This window comes from Dipodomys ordii, unplaced genomic scaffold, assembly GCF_000151885.1.
Source record: "Dipodomys ordii isolate 6190 unplaced genomic scaffold, Dord_2.0 Scaffold1, whole genome shotgun sequence".
NCBI lineage: Eukaryota > Metazoa > Chordata > Mammalia > Rodentia > Heteromyidae > Dipodomys > Dipodomys ordii.
Window position 1 is genome coordinate 20,328,061 of NW_012267217.1, and position 24,784 is coordinate 20,352,844.

Below are 24,784 nucleotides of genomic sequence, written 5' to 3' on the forward strand. Positions count from 1 at the left end.
CCACTTCTGTTTTTCTGGTGGTTAATTGGAGTTAAGAGTCTCACAGATGTTCCTGCCCTGGCTGATACCCAGATATCAGCCTCCTGAGTAGCTAAGGATTACAGGCATGAGCCACCAGCGCTCAGCAAAATTTAATTTTTTGACTTGTGATTTTCCCTTAGAAAATGAGTTAATTTCTTTTTCATAAAAAGCACACAATAGAGAAAGGGAATTAGTTGGAAAGTTTGGTTCTCATCTCCTGGACTGCCTTTGGAATTAAATTACAAGGTAGAAGATTATACTGACTTTTAACGTGGGTGGACAGTAAGAGAAGAAAAAAAGTTCATCATCCAAAGAGCCTTCAAGGATTTTATTGCAGTGTACAATTTAATGCATAAAAAGCCCTTTCTCTAGAAAATACAAAACACTTTACAGATATAATATCACATGAAAATTTTATTTTTCTGGTATGCACAAAGCATCATTCCAGGAGCTAGTGAAGAGAACAAAGTGAGAGATTTGGTCCCTAAGGCAACTTCAAATTGAAATGTGCCGAGTGAAGCCCCAGATTCCTTCTAGGCATTGAAGAATTAGTGGGGTTAAGGATCGGTCATTGAGAAAATCTATATAAAGAATCCCAGAAGCCATACTTAGGGTCCTCTTTAAGCCCCTTAATTTCTAGGTACTACTAGACTGTATGCATCATTAAACCCATAATGTTCCTAGATATCTGACAATCCCACCCTGGAAGGTAGAAAATACATCACTAGAGGCAATGGTTTCCAAGAGAACTTAACAAATCAAGGCAAATATCCTCACTCTCTAGTTAGGTGCAACTATCCATACTGAATACCACTAAAGAAACACTCTTCTTGATTCTCCAGCAGATATCTAAATAAGTGGAGAAGAGCATTTCAACAACCACTGTATTTTTAACACCTAGACGTTTTCCTGAGATTCCTGTAGGAAGACCAGATTATACTCCAGTAGGTAGCCATCATTATAGACATAAAGTTTTTGATCATAAGGGTTATAGTTAATGCTCTGTATTATTTCCTGCATCTTTGGCATTATAATGGCTAGATTTCCTTGCCTGCCTGTGTTTGTGTCATAGTAGTAAAAAATCTCTTCTGTTCTGGTGTTCAAAGTACGAGTAGCATAGAGCACCCCACATACCATAAAGGCATTAGAAACAGATGATTTGTATTGCTTGGTAACCCAAGTGTTTAGCACCTCAAGTGAGGTGTCATTGAGTTTGCTAATCACTATATTACCAGTGCTGGCTTCAGTTGCATAAATGACCCAAAGTCCTTGTTCATCCACAGCAAAGTCAATATCTTGCCAAGCCACATTAGCATATGAAAAACGGTTATTATAGGCAGCACCAGGGAGATTTCGAGTCACAGCAACAGTGTTGTCGGTCAGGTTAACTTTAGCAATGTTCCCAGTATTGTACCAGTTGACATACATGTTCCTTTTGTAAACTGCTATACCACCACCTTGGCCATAGACAATCCGATATTGTTTAGCATATGTGTACAATAGTAAATCATCCAGTGTGTTGTAGAGTCTGTAATATTCCAGTATTCTTGCATCTGTATTCAGAGGTGCCACCCAATACAGAGTTTTCTCAGGGTTCTCAGGAGAGTAATCCCGACCCCAGGCACCATACTTGTAGGAAAAGCCTTTCCAGTTGAGCTGAACCACTGAGGGTTTGCTGATGTTCATCACACCACCGTGACTGCAGCTCCCTGTACAAAGAAGAAAAATGGTCAAGGGCATTCTTAGAGAGAATGAGTGATCAACTGCTTAGCATCTTAAGAACCAAAGGCATCCCTTGAGATTTTTCTTGCCAAAGTTTAATGAAAACAGCAGCTCTGCTGTCAAAAAGTCACAGCTTTTCATGGTACCTGTCTCTGGGCCACTCTACTGTTAGACCTGCAAAGAACTACCACAGATGGACTTGTAGTCCATACACAGGGATAATGAAACTGCCCACATCCATATTTTAAAGTTCAGAGGACCCAGAGAGAAAAGGAAAGACTTGATCATTTATTTTCATCTATCAGAAAGCATTTTGCACAATTCAGAAACCTATTAATTTTTCTCATGAAGAAATCAAAAAGTAAGATCACTGCAGAATCTTCTCCTATTTCCATAAAGCCACAAGGTGCTATTAGTCAGAGGTCACTCCCAAGAGAACTGTGATGAAAAGAAAATCATCCTGATTCAGTCTCCATGCCCTTCCCCACTGTGCTTTTCCTGAGACCCCCCAAATACATATTCACTAGATACCAGTCCTGCTCCAAGATAATCTCAGAAGAGCAATTTTAAAACCCAACATTTTATAGATCCAGAATGATGGTGCTATAACAGTGGGAACTCAGCCTTGAGAAGCCTTTAAAGGTATTTTAGGGCACTACTGCCTGCTCTGTGCCCAGTGCATAACCCATACCATAAATCACGTGGTGACCGTCTTGCTACAGAGTTACACAGTGAGTCCTGCTGTTCGTAACCCATATGCTACCGTGCAATAGAGGATGACAGGCAACTATTTCATCCCTGCCATTCTGAAAGAGTCATTGTCACAGTGTGTACAACCAAGTGGGACCAGATGCGCTGGTCCATTGAATTGACATTCCCCGAAATACTTGGGTAAATGACTCAGGCTGGGCAACTGGCCCTTCTCATTTCACTCCCTCTGAAATGCCTGCCAACCCAAAACATTTATGAGCTATAAAACATGAAATAAAGTTCCCCTAGTATTTTTATAAGAACCATCCAAAGAGTTGAACATTTTTTCTGGGATCTTAACAAACTCTCTTTAAAAAAAAAAAAGCTGGTAAGAAAGTGATGGTTTATTGGGTAACAAAGACAATCCAACTTCAAGTACATTTAAGGTCATTTTTGTTCATCTTTGCTGCTCAGAGCAGAACAGGTAAAGGAAGGAAAGAACAGAGCTTGAATCAGTAGATCTAGTTTTTATATGCCTGGGGGGGAATTGGGGAGATATGGAAACCATGTGAGTGACAGGAACCAAAAGCAGCAATTTTAAGAGTCACCTGTGATTAGTACTGTGGAGATGCAGGACAAAGCGTTTGTCTCAGCCCAAGAAGGAAAGAAGCATTCTTTTCCTTGCTGAATGCCTTCTCAGATTTCTCACACAAGTTCTGCTCAGAGGTAGAACTGTTCTTAGAAATCCTGTTTCTAATTTTCAATCTGCTGGGACTTTTTGATATGTGCTTCTTAAATACTCTCAGAATTCCACAGTTGGTAGGAAAGCCAGCCAACCATACAACAGGTAGAGAAATGAAACAACTCTGTACCCAGCCTCAAATAATTTTGCATCCCATTAAACAGAACACAGTCACAGGTTTATTTTAATAATACATGCGCCATTTCATAAATAAAAAAGCACTGTGTGTTCAGACAGGAGACTGCTTCCTACTAAAGAAATAATAAATAATATTATAAATTATTATTTCTTCTCCTAAAAATGATCTCTCAGATGAATGCTTGTTTGCTTTTGTTTATGAAACAATGCATGAATTATTAAAATAAAGTTAGTGGTGTGTTCAGTTTAATGATAACAAAACTGTTCTAGTTCCCATATGCTACCAACTAGGTTTTCTACTTAAAATATCTTCCTGAGAACTTATTTATTCAACTACATTTCACTGTGAGGAAATGAGAGGAAGTTGTGAGTTTACTTTTAGGTTAAAAGGTTTCAGAGTTGTTTGCTTCGTTGAACTTTACCGTCCTGGAAAGAAAATGCCCCAAACTAACTATAATATAATATTTCAGGTAAACTTACGATATGTATGACTTGTTCAAGCATTAAAGATAAAGCCTAGACTATCCTAGCTGCATATGTAGAAACAGAATCTTTAGATATAAACAAACCTAAATAAATGTCTCAAAAAGTACCTATTATCATTGTTACTTTTATTACATTTCTATTTTTAGCATAATACTATTATTATTGGTGATCATCTTAGTATGGTTACTATTGATGATAATGATAATAGCTTATCATTTCATAAGTTGACCAGAAAATTGAAATTGTACCTAATGTAAGTATAAAATGGAATGTACCATTAATAGATTTTCCTTGCTTCCCATCCATTCCTAAATGCTCTCCTGTCCATGTTGTAATTCCTCCCTCTTTATCCCTTTATCCTTTTATTTGAGTATAGTTAAGGTCCTGGTTTGATTCTGATCCAAAAATCTTCACCAGCTTCACCAGCAGTGAAAGCACCACTTTGCATTTTCTGGTGCAAGAGTACACAGCACAGCAATATCAGGAATGAAAGTACCCTTTCAGCTTCTCCATAAGCAGGGAAGCAAAGCTAACAGATGTCATTCGGGTAGGTGTATTGTTAGAACTATCCTATCACTCCAGAAATCACAGTGCATTCCTCCAGTAGAGCAGATATGCAAGGCAGCCTGGTACAGTGAAAATCCAATCAGACAGGTTCCAATTCAAATAGTGTCTCTCATACTAAGTAGCTATGTATCTCTGAACAAGTTGCTTCACCTTCCAACCCTCAATTTCCTTATGCTAAAAGAAAAATCATAACTACTCTGCAGAACAGTTGGAAAGAATAGAGAGAAGGCTTGTAAGTGCAACTCAAGATGATAAGTCCAATCATTATGATTGTATAAGGTTATAGGTGAAGTTTTACTTGACTGTCTCCTTTGCTGAGTAGTGGCTTCTAAAGGTTTCTTTCCCTATTCTGGTAATTCCAGTACCAGTACAGAGACACTGAATTACTTTTGCAGAATAAAGGAGCCAAAGATTAATCAAATCACCTAAACTCAATTTACTTGTTCACAAACACTAGCCTGGCTACACAATTAAGGTTTAAAAATGTCTTATTTACTCCACAGATCATAATGAGAGGAAGCCAACTTTGGTTGGCAAATCTCTTTATCATGAAATTCATGAGTTACTTCCTTGGTAGTCTGAAAATATCCAGGGAAGCCATAGACATGACATTTCAGAATGGGCTTTTTATTTTTTTACCATCACTGGGCTTTTTTTTTTTACCATCATGGTTAATAGTGTTTTCTTTTAAAAGCAAACATTACAACTGGAGGTATGGTTCAAGTGGTAGAGCAAACCAGTCTTGAACAGAGAAGTCAAGTGAGAGCACAAAGCCCTGAGTTCAAGCCCAGAAACAAGCACAAAAATGAAGTAATAAATAAAGAATAAAGCCAGACATTATAGACTTACAGAGGAAACTTAATTTTGTTTCTGTCAGTTCTCTCACCTGGGCAACTGAACTTCATTTGAGTCAAAAGAAGACTATGATTAACTTGTAAGAATTAGGCAATTAGAATTATCATAATTATAAAAACAAACTTAAATTAACTGGATTATTTCATTAGACTCTGCTCAAAACTCTAAGTTTGAGGTTTTAATAAGTCATCCTGTATTGTCCATATCCCATGGAATCACTAACCACGTACCAAACACCTACCATGTACCAACAGGGCCTAACATCCCCAAGAAAATGATGACTGATACCTAAACATACTCATCACATTTTGCAAATATGGAGTCATTTAGATTTGGGGAGGGGGAAGTGGCGCTGTAGCTCAAGTGGTAGAGCGCTCGCCTAGAGCTGAAGAACTGAGGGACAGCGCCCAGGCCCAGAGTTCAAGCCCCACGACCGCCAAAAAAAAAGAAAATAGATTTGGGGAGGGAAAGGCAGGGTAGAAAGCATGGAGAGTGAAATCAGTTGTTATAAGGAAAAAAAATAATGAGCAGAGGCCAATTATTTTAAGTTAGAGAGTCCTATGAAATGAAGCAGAAAAGGATGCTATTGGCTACCAAAAAAAAGGCATATCATGCATTTTATTGAACTCAAAACACATGTGCTGGTTCTAAGTTCAAGCTGACCACAGGGTTAGCAAACACAGCCATGAGGGAGGAGCAGGACCACTTTATAGCTGAGACTTGCATATAGTCTTTTTTTGTTCTGTGCAACTCTGCAGTGAAAAAAGCAGACAGGCCAGATTTTAAAGTCCCATAATAGTGAGTAACTTTAATTAAAGTCTCCACAGGCTCACAACTTTGTGGTGCCTGGGGATTTTCCAATTCTGCATTATCAACCAATCCAAACAGAAAGAGAGCAAGTGAAAGAAATTGATTTAAAAACACGACAAAAAGTCAGTTTAATACAAACATCATAAATATAATATGAACAAAGCTGGAGAAGGGCCAAGTGACTTGGCAGGGATCCAGGTACTGCCAAGGTTGTGGGAAAGTAAGTGGAAATCTGGGTTTAGTTTGCTTAAACAACACAGCTGGGCTGAGATGGTTGACAGAAGTGTTAAGTGTGATGGTCTATGGGAAATTCTGAGGAAAAAAAATAAATTTCTAACAAAAAAATAATAATCCAACAGACTTAACTTGCTTTCTTCTCTAGATACTAAACAGTGCATTTTCTCCCCCAACACTATCGTCGGATGGCTGATGATTGACACTCTGAGATGGCCCTGAATTTCAGCTCTGTTCCTAACTACTGAGAGCTTCAGAAAAAGCAGCATTTTTGCTACTCATGTCCTCTCCTCTAAGACAGTGAGGAGCTAAGTTAGGTGGCCCTGAATGTGTTTTCTTGATCAACAATGCTCCTTATTTTAAAGAATACACAGACATCTGTGCCAGAAAAGCCTATTCCATTTGCTCAGGGAGAGGGATATCTGCTGCTTAGTTATTATCAGAAGTTGCAACATTACCTTGACTCCTGCTGCCATGAGCCCTGTGGACCAACAGCACCAACTTTCATTTCCATTATGCGTTTTATACCACTGGTCTCAGACTACATTCAGCCTAAGTTTGTTTATGGTCTTTGCCCTAAACATCCTCTGTGTGTCTGAAGAGCTGTAGGGCAGATCTTCAAACATAGAAAAGACCAACAGGCCTATAACTATGCCCATATCTATTAAGCCTTAAAGAAAACAGCTATATTGACAAGGATCCAGAAACTCACAGACAAGAATTAGTTTTTTTTAAGCTGCACAATTTGATGAAAAGAGACCATCTGCATTCAGGCAGAGATGCTCACGACCTAAAGGACAAGTCTGAATGTTATGACTGGGAGACTGGAGGAATGAACTTTGCTGCATAAAGATCTATCCCTGCCTCTGTCCACAGCAAGGTTTGCATGTCAAATAATATCATTGCTAGTATTATGAGCACGGATTACACTGCCCTGAGCTTCCCAGGCATTGTCCCATTAATCTCCATAGCAACCCTACAAGGTAGCTACTGCTATTCTCCCATTTTACCAATGAAGGATTTTCTCCCCATGCAGCCACAGAGATGGGAAGCTCAGAGCTTTAGGACTCCAAAGACATGTCCTTGAGCCTCCACTCCACTGCCTCTATTCATAGATGTATTTAACAAAGCACCTCCTCTGTGTTATATTTTAATCATTGGAGAGTGAGGACCTATCTCTTTTATCCTCATTGACACAGAACCTAGAATCAAGAACACAGAATCAAGACCCTATACCGAGCTTGTCAGGGAAATCAGCAAGTCCAGCCTTTCTGGAAAACAGAAGCCACACACATAGATTCCAGAGGCTTTACCTTACATAGCTCCCCTGCCACCATAGAGATCATTTTCCTCTTGGTAAATATAAAGAGAATATATGCAACTTGTGGGTTTTGCTTCAAATCAGCTCTTTGTTTGTGCCTTTCCTTTGTGAGCCACAAAGCATGACAGCAGAATTACTTGAGGTAGGAGGTTTTAGGACATGGAGGAGTAAACTTAGAACTTCAACCACTGCAGTCCTGAATCTCTTCCCTACCCCACTGCACAGCTCATTCCAAGGCCTGACTCAAGTGATAGACATATGGCATGCTTACCAGGAGCAGGGGGAGGCAAAGGAACAGCATTCAGTTCACTTTTAGACTTTTCACATTCTCTCAGCTTGTTTTTCAGAGCCCAGATTTCTTTGCGAATGTGAAGGACATTGTTTTTGTCTAGCGTCTCCAGCTTCTCTACCAAGAGAGTCATATTCCTTATCTAAGGAAATAAAAATTCAGAGTGACTTTATATTATTGTGCAATTTCTTTCATAAACATTCCGGGGCTGAATTTGTCATTTAGTGAAACATTGCTGCAGAATACGCCAGAGATTCTTCTGAATGGTTTCATTTGGAAGAATACATTTTATGGTTTAGCGTGAATGCCTGTCACATCTCAGGCAGATGTGTGTGACAAGAAGAAAATGGCAAAGATTTTAACAGCTTTAATAATAGAGCTGAGGCTCATTCTAGGCATCTACAAATGTCCATTAAAGTTCATTTCTAATAACCTTCCTCTATAAATCGTGTTTACTCATGTTGTATTATAATTAAGTTTCTAATGAATGGTGAGGGTCAGAGAAATCTTAAATTCTAAAATATATAACTAGAATTCTCAATTGTAGGTCATGTTATCACTATGCTAATAATTTTTCATTGATATAAATTAACCAGCCGTAACATACATGTAATGGGTTTTACCCATAGATCTAAAGCACATAAGAAATTTCTTAAAGGAGGTTGCCAGTAGGTATAAAGAATTCCAAGAGGGATCAAGGATGAGGTGGTCATTTAAGAGGGGAAACAGACTTAATGTGTTCACAATTAGGTAACTTGTAGATTTCTAGATCCATAAGGATAAATTCAGATCAGAGAAGATCTAGCATGGTCATGGACAATTATCCAGACTTAGGTCATCTCCTTTGTAAGAAATGAAAGGCCATCTGGTTCTGGGCAGGACTGTGACCATTAAACTACCCTTGGCTCCCCAGTCTAAGAGATTCCAATATGTTTAACTTATACAATAACAATCATGTTTCTATCAAGAACAGAATGTTAAGTGTGCCATGTTGTCAGGAGAAACAGAATTAGAACTGAGGGGATTGAAGTTCATGTCCAAGTACTAGCATTTTTTTCATGGACACTGAAGAGAACATATTGCAGACTTTCTGAGAAGTTCATTTATTCCTTACCTCCACTTCCAACTGGTCAATAATAACTGAGCTTCCAGCAAAGTTGTCCTTCAACGTTATGATCAGTTTTTGTATCTCCTTCATTTCTATCTTGATCAGCTCGAAGTCCAATTCTGCGAAAGAAATGCTATCCTTTTCCATGACCTCTACTCGGACAGTGAGGTTTATGAGTTTCTTTTCATATATGCTGATTAATTGGACATATTCCTTCACCTGAAGGGGAAGCAAAAAGTTTAAGTCAGTCCCCAGGGTAATATATTTTTTTAAAAAAAGGTTCCTCCACTGTCTGTCTGTCCAATCCTTGAAAATGATTTGACTTTTGTCAAGCACTGGTTTTTATAAAGAATTTGATCAAAAATTATATTCAACTACATTTTTTGGCCTATCTAAATGTAAGCTAAAAGGAACATGTTACTATAGCTAGGGAAAGATTTTGCACTTACCTACACTAAGAACAATTTGTCCCAGAATCATCATTTGTGTTTTAATATCCACTTTGATGTTGGAAGACATTGCCTCCCCAGACTAAACTGGTTTGAATCTGTCTCCTGCCATCTCTGTTCTCTGTGCATTTGCAATGTATTTGGATTTCTCCACAACAGTGCTACTAATAATCTAGGTAGATTTCTTTCTTATGGGATGCTGTGCCATGTGTTATAAGATAGTCAGCTGTTCATATTCCAGTACCACCCTCCCACCTGCTTATGATAACCAAAAATGTCTTCAAGCATTACTAAATGTTCCCTGAGAACTAAGTCATCATTACCACTGCTTTCCCTTTGTTTAGAACCATTGTTCTAAATCTAAGAATTTCCTAGAAAAGGGGAAAAGGCACCCAGTAGTTCTTCTTTGCTGATCATATGCAATGACTTTTAAGACCCCCTGCCTTCTACAAAGTGGCATTAATACCCAATTTAGTATACAATATGTGCGTGTATGTGCAATTATAAAGTGCACACGGCATTGAGCTCACATTTATTCTAAGAACTGATTATTGCAATCAGACCTTTAAATTACACATTTGTTGCATATATTTGAATGTCTGATCATTAAGTTAAAATACTTCCAAAAAACCCTTTAATGGTTTGATGTATAATTGGAATCTCCAAATGGATATTTCAATAAACAGTTGGTGGTACATTCTATATCTGATCTCTCCAAAAGAAATGCCATGGCTTTTTCAAGTCTTGCTCATTAAAAGTTGCTGGTCTAACTTGGTTTTTAAAATTTTTGAATATATGTGCTCCAAACTGCATGAATGTCGAGTAGCTGATCCAAATGCCTGAATGAATTCAAAGCCAGATGTTGACCCCTAATCCTTCTAATACCAAAGGCAGCCTGAGCTTCTGTCATTTTAGCCCATCCACTTAACCCCACTGTCCAAATTAGAATAGACTCATAGGCCAAAGACCTAAAGGCCCAGGGCTTCAGGCAAAGAGTATTTTAATGAAAGTTGAAAATGCAGCCCTTGGCACTGCTAGTATCTCCTCAGGCAACCGATGCTCGCTGCCATCAAATGTGCCCTCACTCCAAGGCTGAGAGAGCTCGTGACATTTTGGTGAAAAGAGAGGTTAAATATACATCTATATGAGTGTATAGGAGGAAGGTAAAACCCAAACAAGTTCCCCTCCAAAGATGCACACAGATACATGGTAGCCACATTTCAATTTCTACATAAATTGGGCATAAAAGCCTGCCTGTTGTAAAATAATAATAACAAAGTACCAATCCATTGGAAGTTTGAGAAATGAATTTGCTTGTTGGCATTTGGCCTTGCCAGCTCTTGGAATAAATAAAACACTCTCAGCTTTCCTGGAACATTCTAGGGCACGTCACAGCTGCTATGCTGCAAAAATGAGTGATTCAACAGTCATCTCCGCTAAGTAAAATGTGTCTCTCTCCAGTTCTCACAGAGAACTAAGATATGACCTGGAGCGTGTGACCTCTGACAATGTTCACTGCACCTGACTGAATTCAGTGACAGAATGAAGAGCTTCACAAAATCTGTCCCAAGGAAGAAAATAGGGCCAGAAGATTCTTTCATCTGGCAGTCAGAGGAAAGTTCAGTAGTGTTTAAGGATTATACAGAGAGACTTGCCAGGCCTTGTCCAGGCAAGCAGACCTTGAAAAATGGACCAGAAAGACTTTACAGTGTGAACTCTGCGAATGTAAGCAGATTATTCATGTTAACCCTCCACATGAATGTGCCCAACAGCATGAACAAATCCTGAGAACAGGCCAGCTCTTCCTTTCTGGGAGTTTCAGATCCATCTAGGCAGGCTACCCTACCTAGTCATGAGTCTAGCCCTATATTCTAGGCATTTGATACACTTTGCACATTTGTCACTTTTCTAGAAAATCTCTAGAATTACACCAGTGGAATTCAGCAATATCTGACCACATCTTTAGTTGTCACAGTTGGGGGAGGCAATGGGTAGGTGGTATTGGCATCTAGAGGATGGGGATGCCATAGAACATTCTAGTAAGAATATGGGTCTAGTTATGTATAGCTATCAATATCTTTACCTAAAATTTCAGCATTGCTACAGGTCTGAGTGTTAAAAAACCTCATATACTTGTCTTCAAACCACCAACCTAACATTCAGAAGTAGCATTTCATTTTGTTTATTGTACACTTATGTCATAATAAATTGCCATTATTTCTTACCTTATAATAAATAAGGATGTTATATTAGTAAGCTAAAGAATTATTCCAATTCGTATTTCAGCCAATTCCTCAAAACCTATGATCGTAATTATGACCAAATTGCCTGACATAACTAAATACAGTCTACAACATACTGTTATTTTTAACATATCCTTAAAAAGAAAATACAATAAAGTTAATGGAGCTTGATATGACAATGAAGACAAGCACCCGGATGCTAGAACCACCTGACCTCAAATCTGACTTCAGTATGTAGTGAGCATATACCTAATTTCCCTAAGCTTCTTGCAGCTCACAAGATTATTGCAAAGACTAAAGATAATGTCCATAGAGTGTCTAGCTAATGAATGTGTTATCAATTATATAAATTAACCAAGAAACTGTGACTTCAGTGTTTTCCAAACTGACTTTTTAATTTATTTCATTTCATTGCACAAAACATTGCTTAATCAATGTTGTTTGTTTAGGAGTTGTCTAAATATCTCCCAGACCACCTCAATCTTCTCATGCGTGAGGATCTATTTGCAAATGTGTCGTTTTTAATAACTTGCCCCAAAGACCATAAGCCTCCAGAGGAAGAAAAACTCTTTTTCTGTCACCCCCTCCCTAAGTGAAGTCACAAAAGGCCAGGCCATGTTATAAACAACATAAAAGTAGAAAATGTTTTCAGCATTGTATGCAGAGGCAGCTCTCTGTCTTCTCTGTGTACAGACAGATAATGAATCAATGTAAGGCAGTCAAAAACCCCTTTCACTGGTCTGCCCAAAACAGTCATTCCCCCAAGTCCCTTGACAAATGGTGATTTCCAAGGCAACCTAGGAACAGCTACAATAATTCACCTGGAAATTCAACAGCCCTGAGCTAAAGAGCTAACTTTGGATTTGAAAGTATTACTGTCTTACTGCATCTCTTCTTGGGTCTGCACAAGAGGCTGTTAACGGCCTGGCCATGAGGAAAAGAAGCTGGTATGATTTCAAAGACTCAAATTCCTGATCTAGTTTAACCAGCCAAGAGAAGAACAATGAGGAGAGATGATGCTAAGTGAAATGAACCCCAAGCTATGGACACAAGAGGCCTTTCCTCGTTCTTGTTGTTATTGTTTTAAGTGTACTATGTGATTTTGTTTTGTTTCCTTTGTATGCTCATCCTTTGTTGTCACTGTACTTGATTTTGGTACCCTGCATCTTGTATATATATTTGTCTAATTTGGGGATGGGAAAGGTAATAACAAAATGCTGAAACAAGACACAGGATGATGCATTGCAACAATGATACCCACAAGACAGTATATTGGAAATGAACTTTACAATTTTGGGTTGGGGGGGAGTGAAAGAGGGAAGGGAGGGAAGGGATAGTGGGAGAACAATAAGGGAAGGGGTAACAATGCTCGACAAGATAGTTACTCATTGCCTTACTCATATAACTGTAACCCCTCTGTATGGCATCTTTACAACGAATAAAAATTTTTAAAAAGAATTCTTAGGAAAAAAAGTTTCTTTACCTTTATGAACTTCAGTTTTTCTATCCCTAAAATGGAAGGGAAGATACCTGACCTTGTTCTGTTAAAAGCTTGTTTGAAAAGAAAATAGAACTAGAAATGATTTGGGGGGAAAAACACAAATGAAAGCCACTACTGTTATCATTGTTATTATCACCTTTCCTATCAAACTGATTATGCAAATTCCAACTGGCAGGTAAACTCCTTTTTTGGCTTCAATCACAATTTGGGGGAGGGTGGCACTGGCTATTGCCACTTTCAGAACTAAAAGTTGTCCACCTATTCAGCACTTTTCCTTTCCAACTATTAACAAAGCATATGCCATACCCCAATTCACCCCACCCCACCACCCCACACACACTACAGCACTGGAATTAAAATTTTGGCAAGCCATTTATTCCGCTGGAGCAACATGAGATTTCAAACTGCCCTTCACACTCCTGGCAGCAAAAATGACATGCAAATCATTGGTTTCTACTATTTCAAAGCAAGTGACTCCAACTGAAAAGATCTTTACCTAGGATTTTCCCCTACTTGTTATGTTTTCATGCATAACTTCTTATCTGTTCTTGATTATGCTGGAATAAGGCTATGAATATTAATGGGTGGAATTTATAATTTAGTGCTGTGCCTTTTCTGCTGATTAATTCAAGGACATTTTATTTCTTAAGAAGCTAGGTTGCTGGAGTCGTCAAACACATTTTCCTGGACACTCATTTAAACTTAGAATATTTATCTACCAATTCGAGTTGAAAGTAGGGTCTCAGCCTCACCATAATTTTTGCCTTAAAGGATAATGATGTTGGATGTTGAAATGCCTAAGCTTAAATTGCTCTGGAAAACTTATTTTGAATCTTGCAGTAAAGCCAGATCTCCTTGCAAATTAATGGGGTTGTATTAAATAATGCATAATGTGATTATACCTTAGCTTGGACTTCACCTGTATATAAAATAGGAGTCTTTCTAATTGATTTGTAACTTGGCTAAAAAGCAGGAAGGGGTCAAAATGGGGTTATGGAATCACATTGCTGCAGCCAGTTCAGAGAAAGGTAAACATTTTAAAATAATTTCCTATGGCTGGAAAGAAGTAGTAAGTAGCAGGTTGTATTTAAGGTTTTCTCAAGGCTGAGAGAGCTATTCGTCTTGATTTAAATTCCCAAGAAAGCCTTTAATTTTAGTCTAATGTTAGACACAACTAATAAAATCTTCTTGCTGGGAAAACAGAAATCAACTATCAAGAAAAATAAGAAAGAAAGAAAACAAATTATACAGATAGGTAGGTAGACAGATGCTAAACAGATAGATAGATAGATAGATAGATAGATAGATAGATAGATAGATAGATAGATAGATAGATAGATAGATAGATAGATAGATAGAAAAAGGAGAAAGGAAAAAGGAAGCAGTATGGCCAAAAGGAAGAAGAGGGAAAACAAAAAAAGGGATGGCATACAAGTAAGAAAGACCAGAAAGAATACAAAATAACAAATAAATAAAAGATTAAAGAAGAAAAGGGAAAAAATTTTAAAAGGTGTGGACAAGACTGAGGCAAGTAGAGGAAGAAACAAAAGCAATCAATAGAAGGAAAAGTACAAGAGAAGTAAGAAAGCAGAACTATGGATTGTGGGGGAAAGGAAAGAAAAGAAAGCAAAACCAGACATAGAAGAAAACCATAGAGAAGAAGCAATAAAACAAAATAAAAATTATAATATTGGGGCCTACAGGGGGGAATTCAGGACCTCTTTCCAACCGTGCAGGCCCACAGCCTTGAGGTGGGTTTGCCCTGGCATAGATACCCTCCATTCTAATTCCTTGCTGTGCTCTCATTTACCCCGCTATTAGGAATCCTATAAAATAATGCTACAACTCCCACAAGGCACAAATACGCATCTTAGACAAGGGAAGAGCCACGACTCATAATGTCCCTGAATTTTCCTTACAGTGCTTCTTTTTGCTGATTTATTTGTCCTCATCAAGATATCACCTGAAAAGTAAATGCTTACTTACTTTAGAAAATTCTGCCTCAAACCTCTGAGACAGGTTGTACGCTGTGTACTCCAAGCGCTCCACTCTGTCCGCAGGAAAGGTGGTGTCTGGCAGGGAGATGGCACACTGGCAGATTCCACGGTCATTCACAGAGCCGGTGAAATTGGAAAAGGGCTGAAAATAACAATTCAGTGAACATTAGTAATAAGTGGGAAGATGAGAATTCTTTCTTCTTTTCTTTTCTTTTTTTTGGGGGAGGAGGGGAGGATAACAGGAATTGCAGGGATTGGCTTGTCCAAAGAGCACCGGGAGGCAAGCAAGTGAAGTCCAATACACAAAGGAACAGGATCACAGGAAGAAGCGGAACTGCATTTCCACCTGTTCCATGAAGCCATTGAGTTAAAAGCCTTTAGGAAAGGGAAGGCTCTCCATTCTGAGGCATCTAGAAAGACATCATTACTGTTTCTACACAAAGAATAGGAAATAAAGATTTAACAAGAGCCCTATGTTTGACTGCCAATTCTACCACTCAGTGGGACTCTCACTCAAATTTATTCCTCCTCAATGAAATTCAGATAACCTAGTTGAAGGGTCTGTCTTTAGGAAGCCATGTTTGTCCTCATGAAGTCAGGTGAGCCAAGCCACCAACACATGGCAGGTGATCAACTACTGTTACTTCTTCCTTCCTTGTATTACTTGATCTTCTTTTGTTCATCTTTACCCCAAGCCCAATCCAATTCCACCCTACTGGAATGAAGAAAGGATCAAAGATGTGGGCTATGGTGAAAATATACAGTACAAATTCATATCTTCTCTTCAGCCTGGAAATTATATAAATAATATTCTTTCAAATGAGAACAAACCAGCTATTTGTTAAAAATTGAGTGGTATAAACCACGCACAGTGGCTCTCGTTTGTAATATAATTACTCAGGAAGCTGAGATCAAGAGGATCATGGTTCCAGACTAGGCCACGAAAACAGTTCTCAAGACCCCAGCCTGTCTCAACCATTAAAAAACTGGGTGTAGAGGCAAACGGGTAGTGTAAATAGGAGGACTGCAGTTCAAGCCAAATAACCAAAGTGAAAAGGACGGAGAATGTTGCTCAAGTGGTAGAAGACCTACCTAGCAAGCTCAAGGCACTAAGTTTTGGCCAGTGCCACCAAACCAAAAAAAAATAAATAAATAAAAAAGAAAAAATATCTAAGCAGTGTATGAACCTGGAGTTTTGTGCAAATTACTTAAATAAAGTTCTCTAGCATACCATTTGCAGAAAAGTCATTTTAAAATATTTGATGTTTCTTTAAGATATTCAGGCTCACACTTCGGTGCCACTGCATATTTTAAAATGACAGGTTTGAAAGATCTTGTTTTTCTTTTGTCCCCTTTGAACTACCTCAAGGGGATCCTGGCACAATTAACATTTTTTTTATTCCTACTTTTGCCTTACAGAGTCACTCTTGGCAGCCAAACCAGCTGTGCCTTTTAATGATCTCATCTGAAGATCAGCCCAAAGCTCACCTGTGGAGCATCAGCCTGAAGGGGCTCTTTATGAATCTCTGAAGAAAAGAGAAGTGTTTTTCAGAGTCTGAAGAAACTCAGGCCAGGTCTTTCTAAGTTCAAAACAACCGGCTGAAGTTGTATGCTCTATGCATTTAATGTCTACTGATCTCCAAGACTCTTTAAGAGCTAGGAAGGTAGCTCATTGTTAGAGTGCTTGCCTTGGATGCATAAGGCCCTGGGTTCGATTCCTCAGCACCACATTAGCAGAAAAGGATGGAAATGGTGCTGTGGCTCAAGTGGTAGAGCTGAAGAGCTGAGGGGCAGTGCCCAAGCCCAGAGTTCTGGCTCCACAACCAACAAAACAAAAAAGAAAGAAAGAAGGAAAAGAAAAGAAATGTGGCCTAGATGCTTCTAGAAACAAGATCTAGCCCATCAATGATCTCTGGAAGACTAAGCTTCTTCCAGTTAATTTGTTTTTGTTCTATATTTGGATTATGTTTCTTTAAAAGTGTGTGTGTGTGTGTGTGTGTGTGTGTGTGTGTGTGTGTGTGTGACTTTCTTGACATTGGCCTCTATTTCCTTTTCCAATCACACCCCATACCTATAGGAATAGGGAGGAAGGACAAGCAGTTTTATGTTGCACATGGGGTAAGGAGTAGAGAAGGCAGGGGAAGGGGTCTTTGCCAGGGATGAATAAGGACAAGACAGCATGCACCAGGAGCCTGTCAAAGGTACTCTTCTTCAATTCTATCTAAAGATAGAAAGGTTCTGGCTTAAGCATGTCAAGTCTCTTACAAGAAGAACCCATGTACCATGAACTTTTTGAAGAACTAGCTTATAATAACTGTCTAGTAAAGAAGAAAAAAGAGGAGGAAGAATATCTTGCAGTACAATTGACAAGGGGATGTTAATTAGCTGCTCAAGACAGAGCTGGACCATTCCTAGTGTTTTCTGAAAAGCTCTGTCAACTTAAGAAACAGTGGATCTCATCAAAAAGTCTCTAGACAGTCAACTAGGAGCCACAAGCTAACAACTTTTAGTCTTGAAGTTCACCTGAAAGACAGGCAAATAATTATGAGCCTGCTGACAGCCGTTCCCCTGGCTTCTACTGAACATCTCTGTCCCTATGCTGTGGACTCCCAGCTTCCATCCTGCTTATCATCAGCCCAGCATGCTCAGCTGACATCAAAATGGTCCATAAGTTTGATCAGTGTCTCCCATTAGAGATATTTCTGCTTCTTGAATTCAAAGACAATGAAGCTAATGGTGATGAGTCTCTCTCTGTGGTGAATGCTTAAACTCTATGTGAGTCTAATGTGGAGAATAGGAGACAAAGGCAAGTGTTTGTCCCCTCGGCCCATGGAAGGAACTGTGACTTCCTTCTCTTCTTTGTGGAGGGCAAATAGGATTCTGCATGCCTCACCAAACAGATGATAGTTCTGGGCTCCCACTCAGCATGTCCTCAACATGTACTATGGTCTACAACATGACAAACTCTGGTACTAAAAGATGAGTAAGACTGTTTCCCACCCAGAAATCATGTCCATGGTTGTTCTAAAAGCCATACTGTTCTTGTTTCTTTTTCCACCAGCCCCAAAGCCATATGACAAAAGTACAGGAATCATCATGGGCCCCACTGTGTCGGTAACTGTGTGGAGCAGATCCCTGGGCCTTTCCCTCCTTTGTGAGATGAGAGCTGATACAGCCCTTTCTGGGGGGCCCACGTAGATCTAGTGCTTCAACCTCACCCCAAAGGTGTGACTCACATTTGTGATTTAAGGTTGCAATTGTCTCTAATTAACAGGCAGGTCTAAGTGCCCACAAAGACTCAAGGCATAAAATAATGGTACTCAACATGTTCAAAGTACAGAAAATGATACATTTGGAACTTGCTAAATGACAGTTATAAAAAGGGTTTTCCACCACTTTGCGAAGAGCTCATCAAACTGACATCCAGCCCCAGAAAATTAGGTTTATAGTAGGATTGACACCTAGTCCACCATAAAAGGAGGCTGGCGTTGTGATACTGACTCACCACAGGGAGATAAGTAAACTAGGAAGGAAATTAAAACCTCTAAGTGCAATTTAACTACCATTTCTTATCTACTTTTAAATATTTGTCTTCTTACCAGACAACATACATTTTGAATACCTCTTTTCCTTGGCCCAAATTTTATTCTATTATTGATGATGCGCTTTTTTCTTACTGGTGGTAAAGGTTTATAATAAGTTGTTATTATTGTTGGGAAGGTAGGTAAAGTAAGAATGGCACCCAGGAATGGAGGAAGGCATGGTAAGCAAATGTAGTCATTATACACAATGGGCACTATGTAAAAAATGAACTACATAACTTGGGGGTTGGGATAAGAGGAGAAAAATGAGGAAGAACAAAGAAAGGGGTGACTGGCTCCTTTCTGACTTATGGAATTGTGACCTACATACAACTATACAACAACAATATAAACAAAATCAAATACACTTAAAAAATTTTTAAAGTTATTGTTAACCTCAAAAAGAAGAAGAGGAGAAGGAGATAGCCAGTTCCAATTGTTCCCAGAAATTATTTCGTGTCGTAGGATAGAATTATGTTTCTGAATTCTGACAATACTGAGTCCTTGTGCCTATTTATGGTTCTCAAATCTTTCTCTTCTCAAGACTTGAAAAAAATAACATTAGGTGAAGTAAACCAGACCCAAAGAAACATAGGCTCCATGGTTTCCCTCATTTGTAATCATTAGTAGGATAGTCCTAGCAGAGGTTCACTATAGCTCAATAGCTATGTACCATATAAAATGATGCTAATCAAAATGAACTCCATGATGTGGAAACAAGAGGGGTTTGTGGTTGTTTTGTTTTTCTTTCTTTTTTTTTTCAGTGTACTATTTGCAGTTATTTCTTTTGTCTTTCTTTTTTTCTCCTCTGGCTTATTCCCCATGGTTACCGTTTCCTGATTTCGGTGCTCTTTGTCTTCTATATAAGTTTCTGATTGGAGGAAGGGAAAGAGAATCACAGAAATGGTGGGACAGAGGGTGAACCAATGCAACAGCCATACTCACAGACACTACATTGGAAATGAACTTTACAACTTGGGGAGAAAGGAAGTCAGGGGAGAGAGAAAACAGGAGAAAAATGAGAGAGGGGTAACACAACTCCAAAAGAAATGTACTCATCAACTTACTTATGTACCTGTAACCCTTCTGTACATTACTTTTACAATAAAATAAAAACAATTTTCTTCTTTAAAATAAGCAATTTTTATCTGTACTCCCTGGAAATTTAGAAATGGTATATTGGAAACAAACTTTACAACTTTGGGGCTGGGGGAGGAGTCTGGGAGGTGGGAGAGGAAAGGGAAAGTGGCACAAGAATAAGGAAAGGGGTAACAATGATCGACAATGTACTCATTGCCTTACTCATGTAACTGTAACTCCTCTGTACAGCATCTTTACAATAAAATGAAACTAAAACTAAAACATAAAAAAGAAATGGTAGTCCCTATAGGTACCCTGGAAATAAGTTGAAACCCCCATGAAATAACTGAATTAGCATGAGTAGACTGATAGCCGAACTATGTAATTTGCCTGCTTAGTAACTCGAAGCCAATGACTTCACCTTAACAAACCTCAGTTTCGACAACTCTAAAATGGGACCATTACTTTGACCTACCTCTTCCTGATATTCCCTCTAAACCCTGTTCAAAAACCATATGGTTATCACATTTGCATTGCCTGCATATTTCTGATGCTGCCATGAAAACCACCCAATAAAAGTCTCTCCCTTTTCCTCTCCTATTCACCCACCCTGTTCATGGAAGCAGCTAGCTGATCTGAGTCAAGATCCTCAAAATGCATGTCCATTTCTCTTCCTATAAAGGAAATCCAAAGGGAATTCATCCCCCAAGGCCTTCTGCACAGGGAGCTGTGCCAGACCCATTTCTGAAGTGCACAGTGGCTTGGTTGGTTTCTTTTATAACTGCAGTCATTTGGTGTTCCAAATAGTCCTAGAAACTCCCTATAATGAAGACCGAGAAAAGTCAACATTCCTTTAGGAAATACCCATGCATAGTGGCACTTTCCTGAGCCAAATATCTCATCCCTTTACTTGCTATCTATCTATCTAAGTACAGAGAAATGGCCAGACCTCAGCAGGAGCCCATAAGTTCTCACTTGCTCACCGTCTCTTGTTCACCTTCCAGGGTCCCTTCTGTGCAGCAGCAAATTCACTGAACAAACTTTCCTGGAGATGCTGCTTACAGGGTCCATTTCCTAACAGTTCCTTTATGGAATGGGTATTAGTATCACCTGGGGAGAACTTATTTTAAAATATCTGATTTGTAGTCATCTTTCCCAACCAGAACCCAGGTACCGGGATTTGCTGTCTTCCCCCCTACTAATGGTCTTAATATTAGCAATCTGATTTGAGAATCTCTTCAATGCATAGATTCTTTCCTCCCACATTCCCCAGCTAACAATATAATTATTTGACTTAGATTTTTAATTCATTTCCAGGGCACCTAGAGTGAACAGAAAGAGTCATTAATCTTTTAGAGTGCCCACCTCTAGCCATCCATGAAATTGTATTCAGGTCCCCAAAACAGTGAGAGGAAGGGAAGCTCGCTCACTTAGGCTCTGCAGCCTCCTCACCTGGCTCACAGCACCATCTGCTGCCCATGAAGAGGCCATGGGTGCCACCCAAGACTTTCCAGCTGGCTCTGTAGTCTGAAGTTGAGCTGAAACTGTAATCGATGCATGGGAAGCATCCATGATCGGAGGTGTCACAGTTCCTGCAGCAGGGCTAAGGAGGCAGAGAAGGGCAAACAGGAAGGCAAGCCTCCACTCCATCTTGTCCTCTCTGCTGAGCTGCTGACTTCTGCCCTGAGCCCAAAGATTCTTATAGCATCTACCGGGGATTTCCCCATGGCCAATTTATGGAGAAAGAGGAAGCAACCACGGGACACATGACCCACCGCAGAAGGGTCATGACACCAGAAACTTGAGTCATGTCCACACCTTGCCACTGAGCCCCACTCTGTGACCTGCCCTTAGATTAGATTAGTCCCTGCCAAATATTAACTCAAATGTGTCCATTCAAGGCCACAATCTGGTCTCCACCTTGGTACTTCCTTGAAAGAGATGGGATCAAAGAAGTCTTCTTTGTGGATGAGACTAGAGGTTTGGGAAAGAGAAGCAACCTGAAATCCTTGGGCTAGAAATCACTTCTAGGTGTGACCTCCCATTTTACTGAAGTCTGCTTTCCAGAGCAGGGAAACTACAAACCCCCCTATCCTCTAGAGTATCTGAGCTTCCTTTTTCAGGACCCACCATCCAAGTTGTCTCTGATCATCTCTTGCAATGCCTGATTCAGAACCAAGTTCTCTCTCAACAACTTCACTCTGAAGACAAGACCCACAGGGCTTTGTTCCCTGATAATCCAGACAGAACTCTGCACTAGACAGCAAGTATGACTCCACAGTCTGATGAGGGGAGATAAAGAAATCAAGTGAACAAGCAATCCCTAGAGGGCTGAGTGCCTACTTCTCCAAGACACCCAGTCAAAACTCCTCCCAAGTGAGAATCTTGCTCTTAGTAGCAGTCTGTGTGACCTCCACTGCTCCCAGCCCTCTATGTGCTGGCCAGGCTTTGGAAATTCCAGGTTTACACTTCATGCTTATTCTCCCAGGCTCCACAAGCTCTCAGAATACATTGCTAATGGGAGAAATTCCTAAATGTTTAGTTCACTATTCAGAAGCTCAGGGGAGGGGACAAGGAGGAAAAACACAAGTGGATAGATAGAAAATGAAGGAGGAAAAAAAAGAGATGGAGGAAAAGGCAAGTCTGTATCTTTGGCCCAGCACTCCATACTGCCCTCTACTCCGAGGATTGGATGGACATCCCACAGGGACTAATCTTCCCAACTTTAGGGTCTATATTTCCCTGCTACTCAGAGTGGTGCTGCTGCCTCTAGTCACTTTCCAGAGTGAAACACACATGTTAAGCTACCCAAGGCTATCTTCTCATGCCAGTCTTTTCTCATTTCATGTCACTGTGGGTATCAGAGACAACTAGAGGAGACTAAGAAAGATATAGGAACATTTCCCCAGAAGCTTTCAACAAACAACAGGTCTACCTAGACCATCTTTGTGGTGAAGACAATGGTCAGCAATAAGTAATGCATGGCCTATTGTTAGGGGTATCTGTAAGTTCACGTCTCTCACTCAGATTCTTCCCTCTGTAGGAAAGCAACATTTAATGAATAAATACACAGACACCCAGTTTGAAAATATGTTTTCATTCTGCAGCAAAATAAGTCATGTTAACAAAATGCAAAGCTAAACTAATTTTAAATGGGGGTGGGGGCAACTGAAGTTAACCAGTGCAAACTATGGTGTGAATGCAGAAATACAAAGAAGATAGCCATTGCTACTTTTTTGTTTAGGAAATTTTACGCTTACTTCAGCAGATGGAATCTGCCCAGAGATCTAGAACCAAGGCTGCCACTCAAGTCCTCTCCTCTTTCCACCTCCTGCCTGAGTCATTTGAGACTCCCTCACTGCACCCTATCATACACCATTTTTTTAATAACTTGGATATCTAAAATGCAAACTATCAAGCCCTCTGATGATTAAACTTCTCATAAATAGCAAAGTCATTTTAATATAAGTATGTCCCCTTACACTATTTGGGATATACTTCCTGAAAATATGTATTTTCTGTTCCATAGTCAAATTGAACTAGATAGCTTATATTTTATCAGGGGACACCCCAATACTCATATAGAATATGGACTATAACATTCACTGTTCCCTATTGGCAGCAGTCCAGCCATGGCCCCTTTGACCATATGTTCTAGTCTCTTCTATGCCCAGCCCAAGACAAGAAAAACAGAAGGAATGTATGACAATGAAAAGTGACCTATTATTCTGACATCAAATGCTAGGAATATGGATAAAAAGAGGAAGAGAGCATGTCTCTATTTTCTATCTCAACTCCCCTCTTTCTCCTACTTCCCACCAAAGCAAAGGGCAAAAATCTGTTCTCATTTACTGGTAGCCTATGTCTGAGATTATAATGAGACTTTCTTGTCCTTAAAAAAAAAAAAACAACAGCATATTGGTGCCCTTGTGAGGGGGGAAAAAATCTCATTAACAATGGTCTCTTGTTGTCATGACTACCTATGAGGTCTTCTATGGCCAATCAGCAGGTCTTTGCAAAGACCCTTTACCAGAGGGGCTATACTCCTGCAGAACAGAGCAGTGCTTCTCCTCAATACAATAGTAGCTTAGCCAGGAAAACCATCACCCCACTGTGCTCATAAGCTGCTTTGTTCCTGTACGCCTCCATAGTTTTCAGAATAAAACTTTAATCTATTTGGTAACCTCAAATGCACAGAAGCATTGGTGATGCCTCAGTAATGAGATTATTAATAATAATAGTTAGATCGGTTCCTCTGAAAATACCTTTGTTCTAAGAAACAACAAGCTTCTTGTTATTTCATCAGCCTCAGAGATAGAAGAAAATTATCAGGGCTGCAAAGCAAACATTATTTTATTTATAAAAATTTATTCCAACCCTAGGGTCCCTCTAGGGAAAAAGGTCACTGAAATTCATTTGACTAATATGGCATTCCTCCCTGACAGATTGAAAGTTATTATTCATGCACTTCAGGAAGTAATCCCCAAAGCAGCACTTCCTGAACAGGTGCAACACCCAAGGAAGATAAGTATATAGATATCACTTTAATCCATCTGTCATAAAAAATAAAAGCAAATGCAAACACACATGGCACTTCAGAAGAGTTTGCCTACAAAGTATCAGGTATATACATGGATAATAGAGGCCATGTTCAGTCTACAGATTGTCTAGGGAGCCTGTGCTGGGGTGACCCTTTGCATGTCACTTGACTTTCGTCTCCAAAAGCATTTAAATATCTGTTAGAAATGCCAGAAATTATATGTAAAACTAATAATTAATTGACACCATTCATTCATTCTGAAAAACAGTCTCTCTGTTAATAATGTGTATTGTTAGTCCCTGCAAAGTATCAGGCCCTATGAGGAGCTATTATTTACCATAGCTAAGATATGGAACCAATCCAGATGCCCCTCAGTAGATGAATGGATCAAGAAAATGTGGTATACACAT

At 39.4% G+C, this 24,784-nt stretch overlaps 1 protein-coding gene across 1 annotated transcript; it reads right to left on the bottom strand.

Moving 5' to 3' along the window:
• Positions 1–330: 330 nt before the first annotated feature.
• Olfm4 (olfactomedin 4) lies at positions 331–21,508 on the bottom strand. The gene is made up of 5 exons (XM_013029875.1): positions 21,287–21,508; positions 15,163–15,315; positions 8,990–9,202; positions 7,858–8,017; positions 331–1,730 (listed from the first exon to the last, which is right to left on the bottom strand). The coding sequence occupies exons 1-5, from the start codon at positions 21,482–21,484 to the stop codon at positions 919–921; spliced, it is 1,536 nt and encodes a 511-aa protein (XP_012885329.1). The 5' UTR covers positions 21,485–21,508; the 3' UTR covers positions 331–918.
• Positions 21,509–24,784: the final 3,276 nt, after the last annotated feature.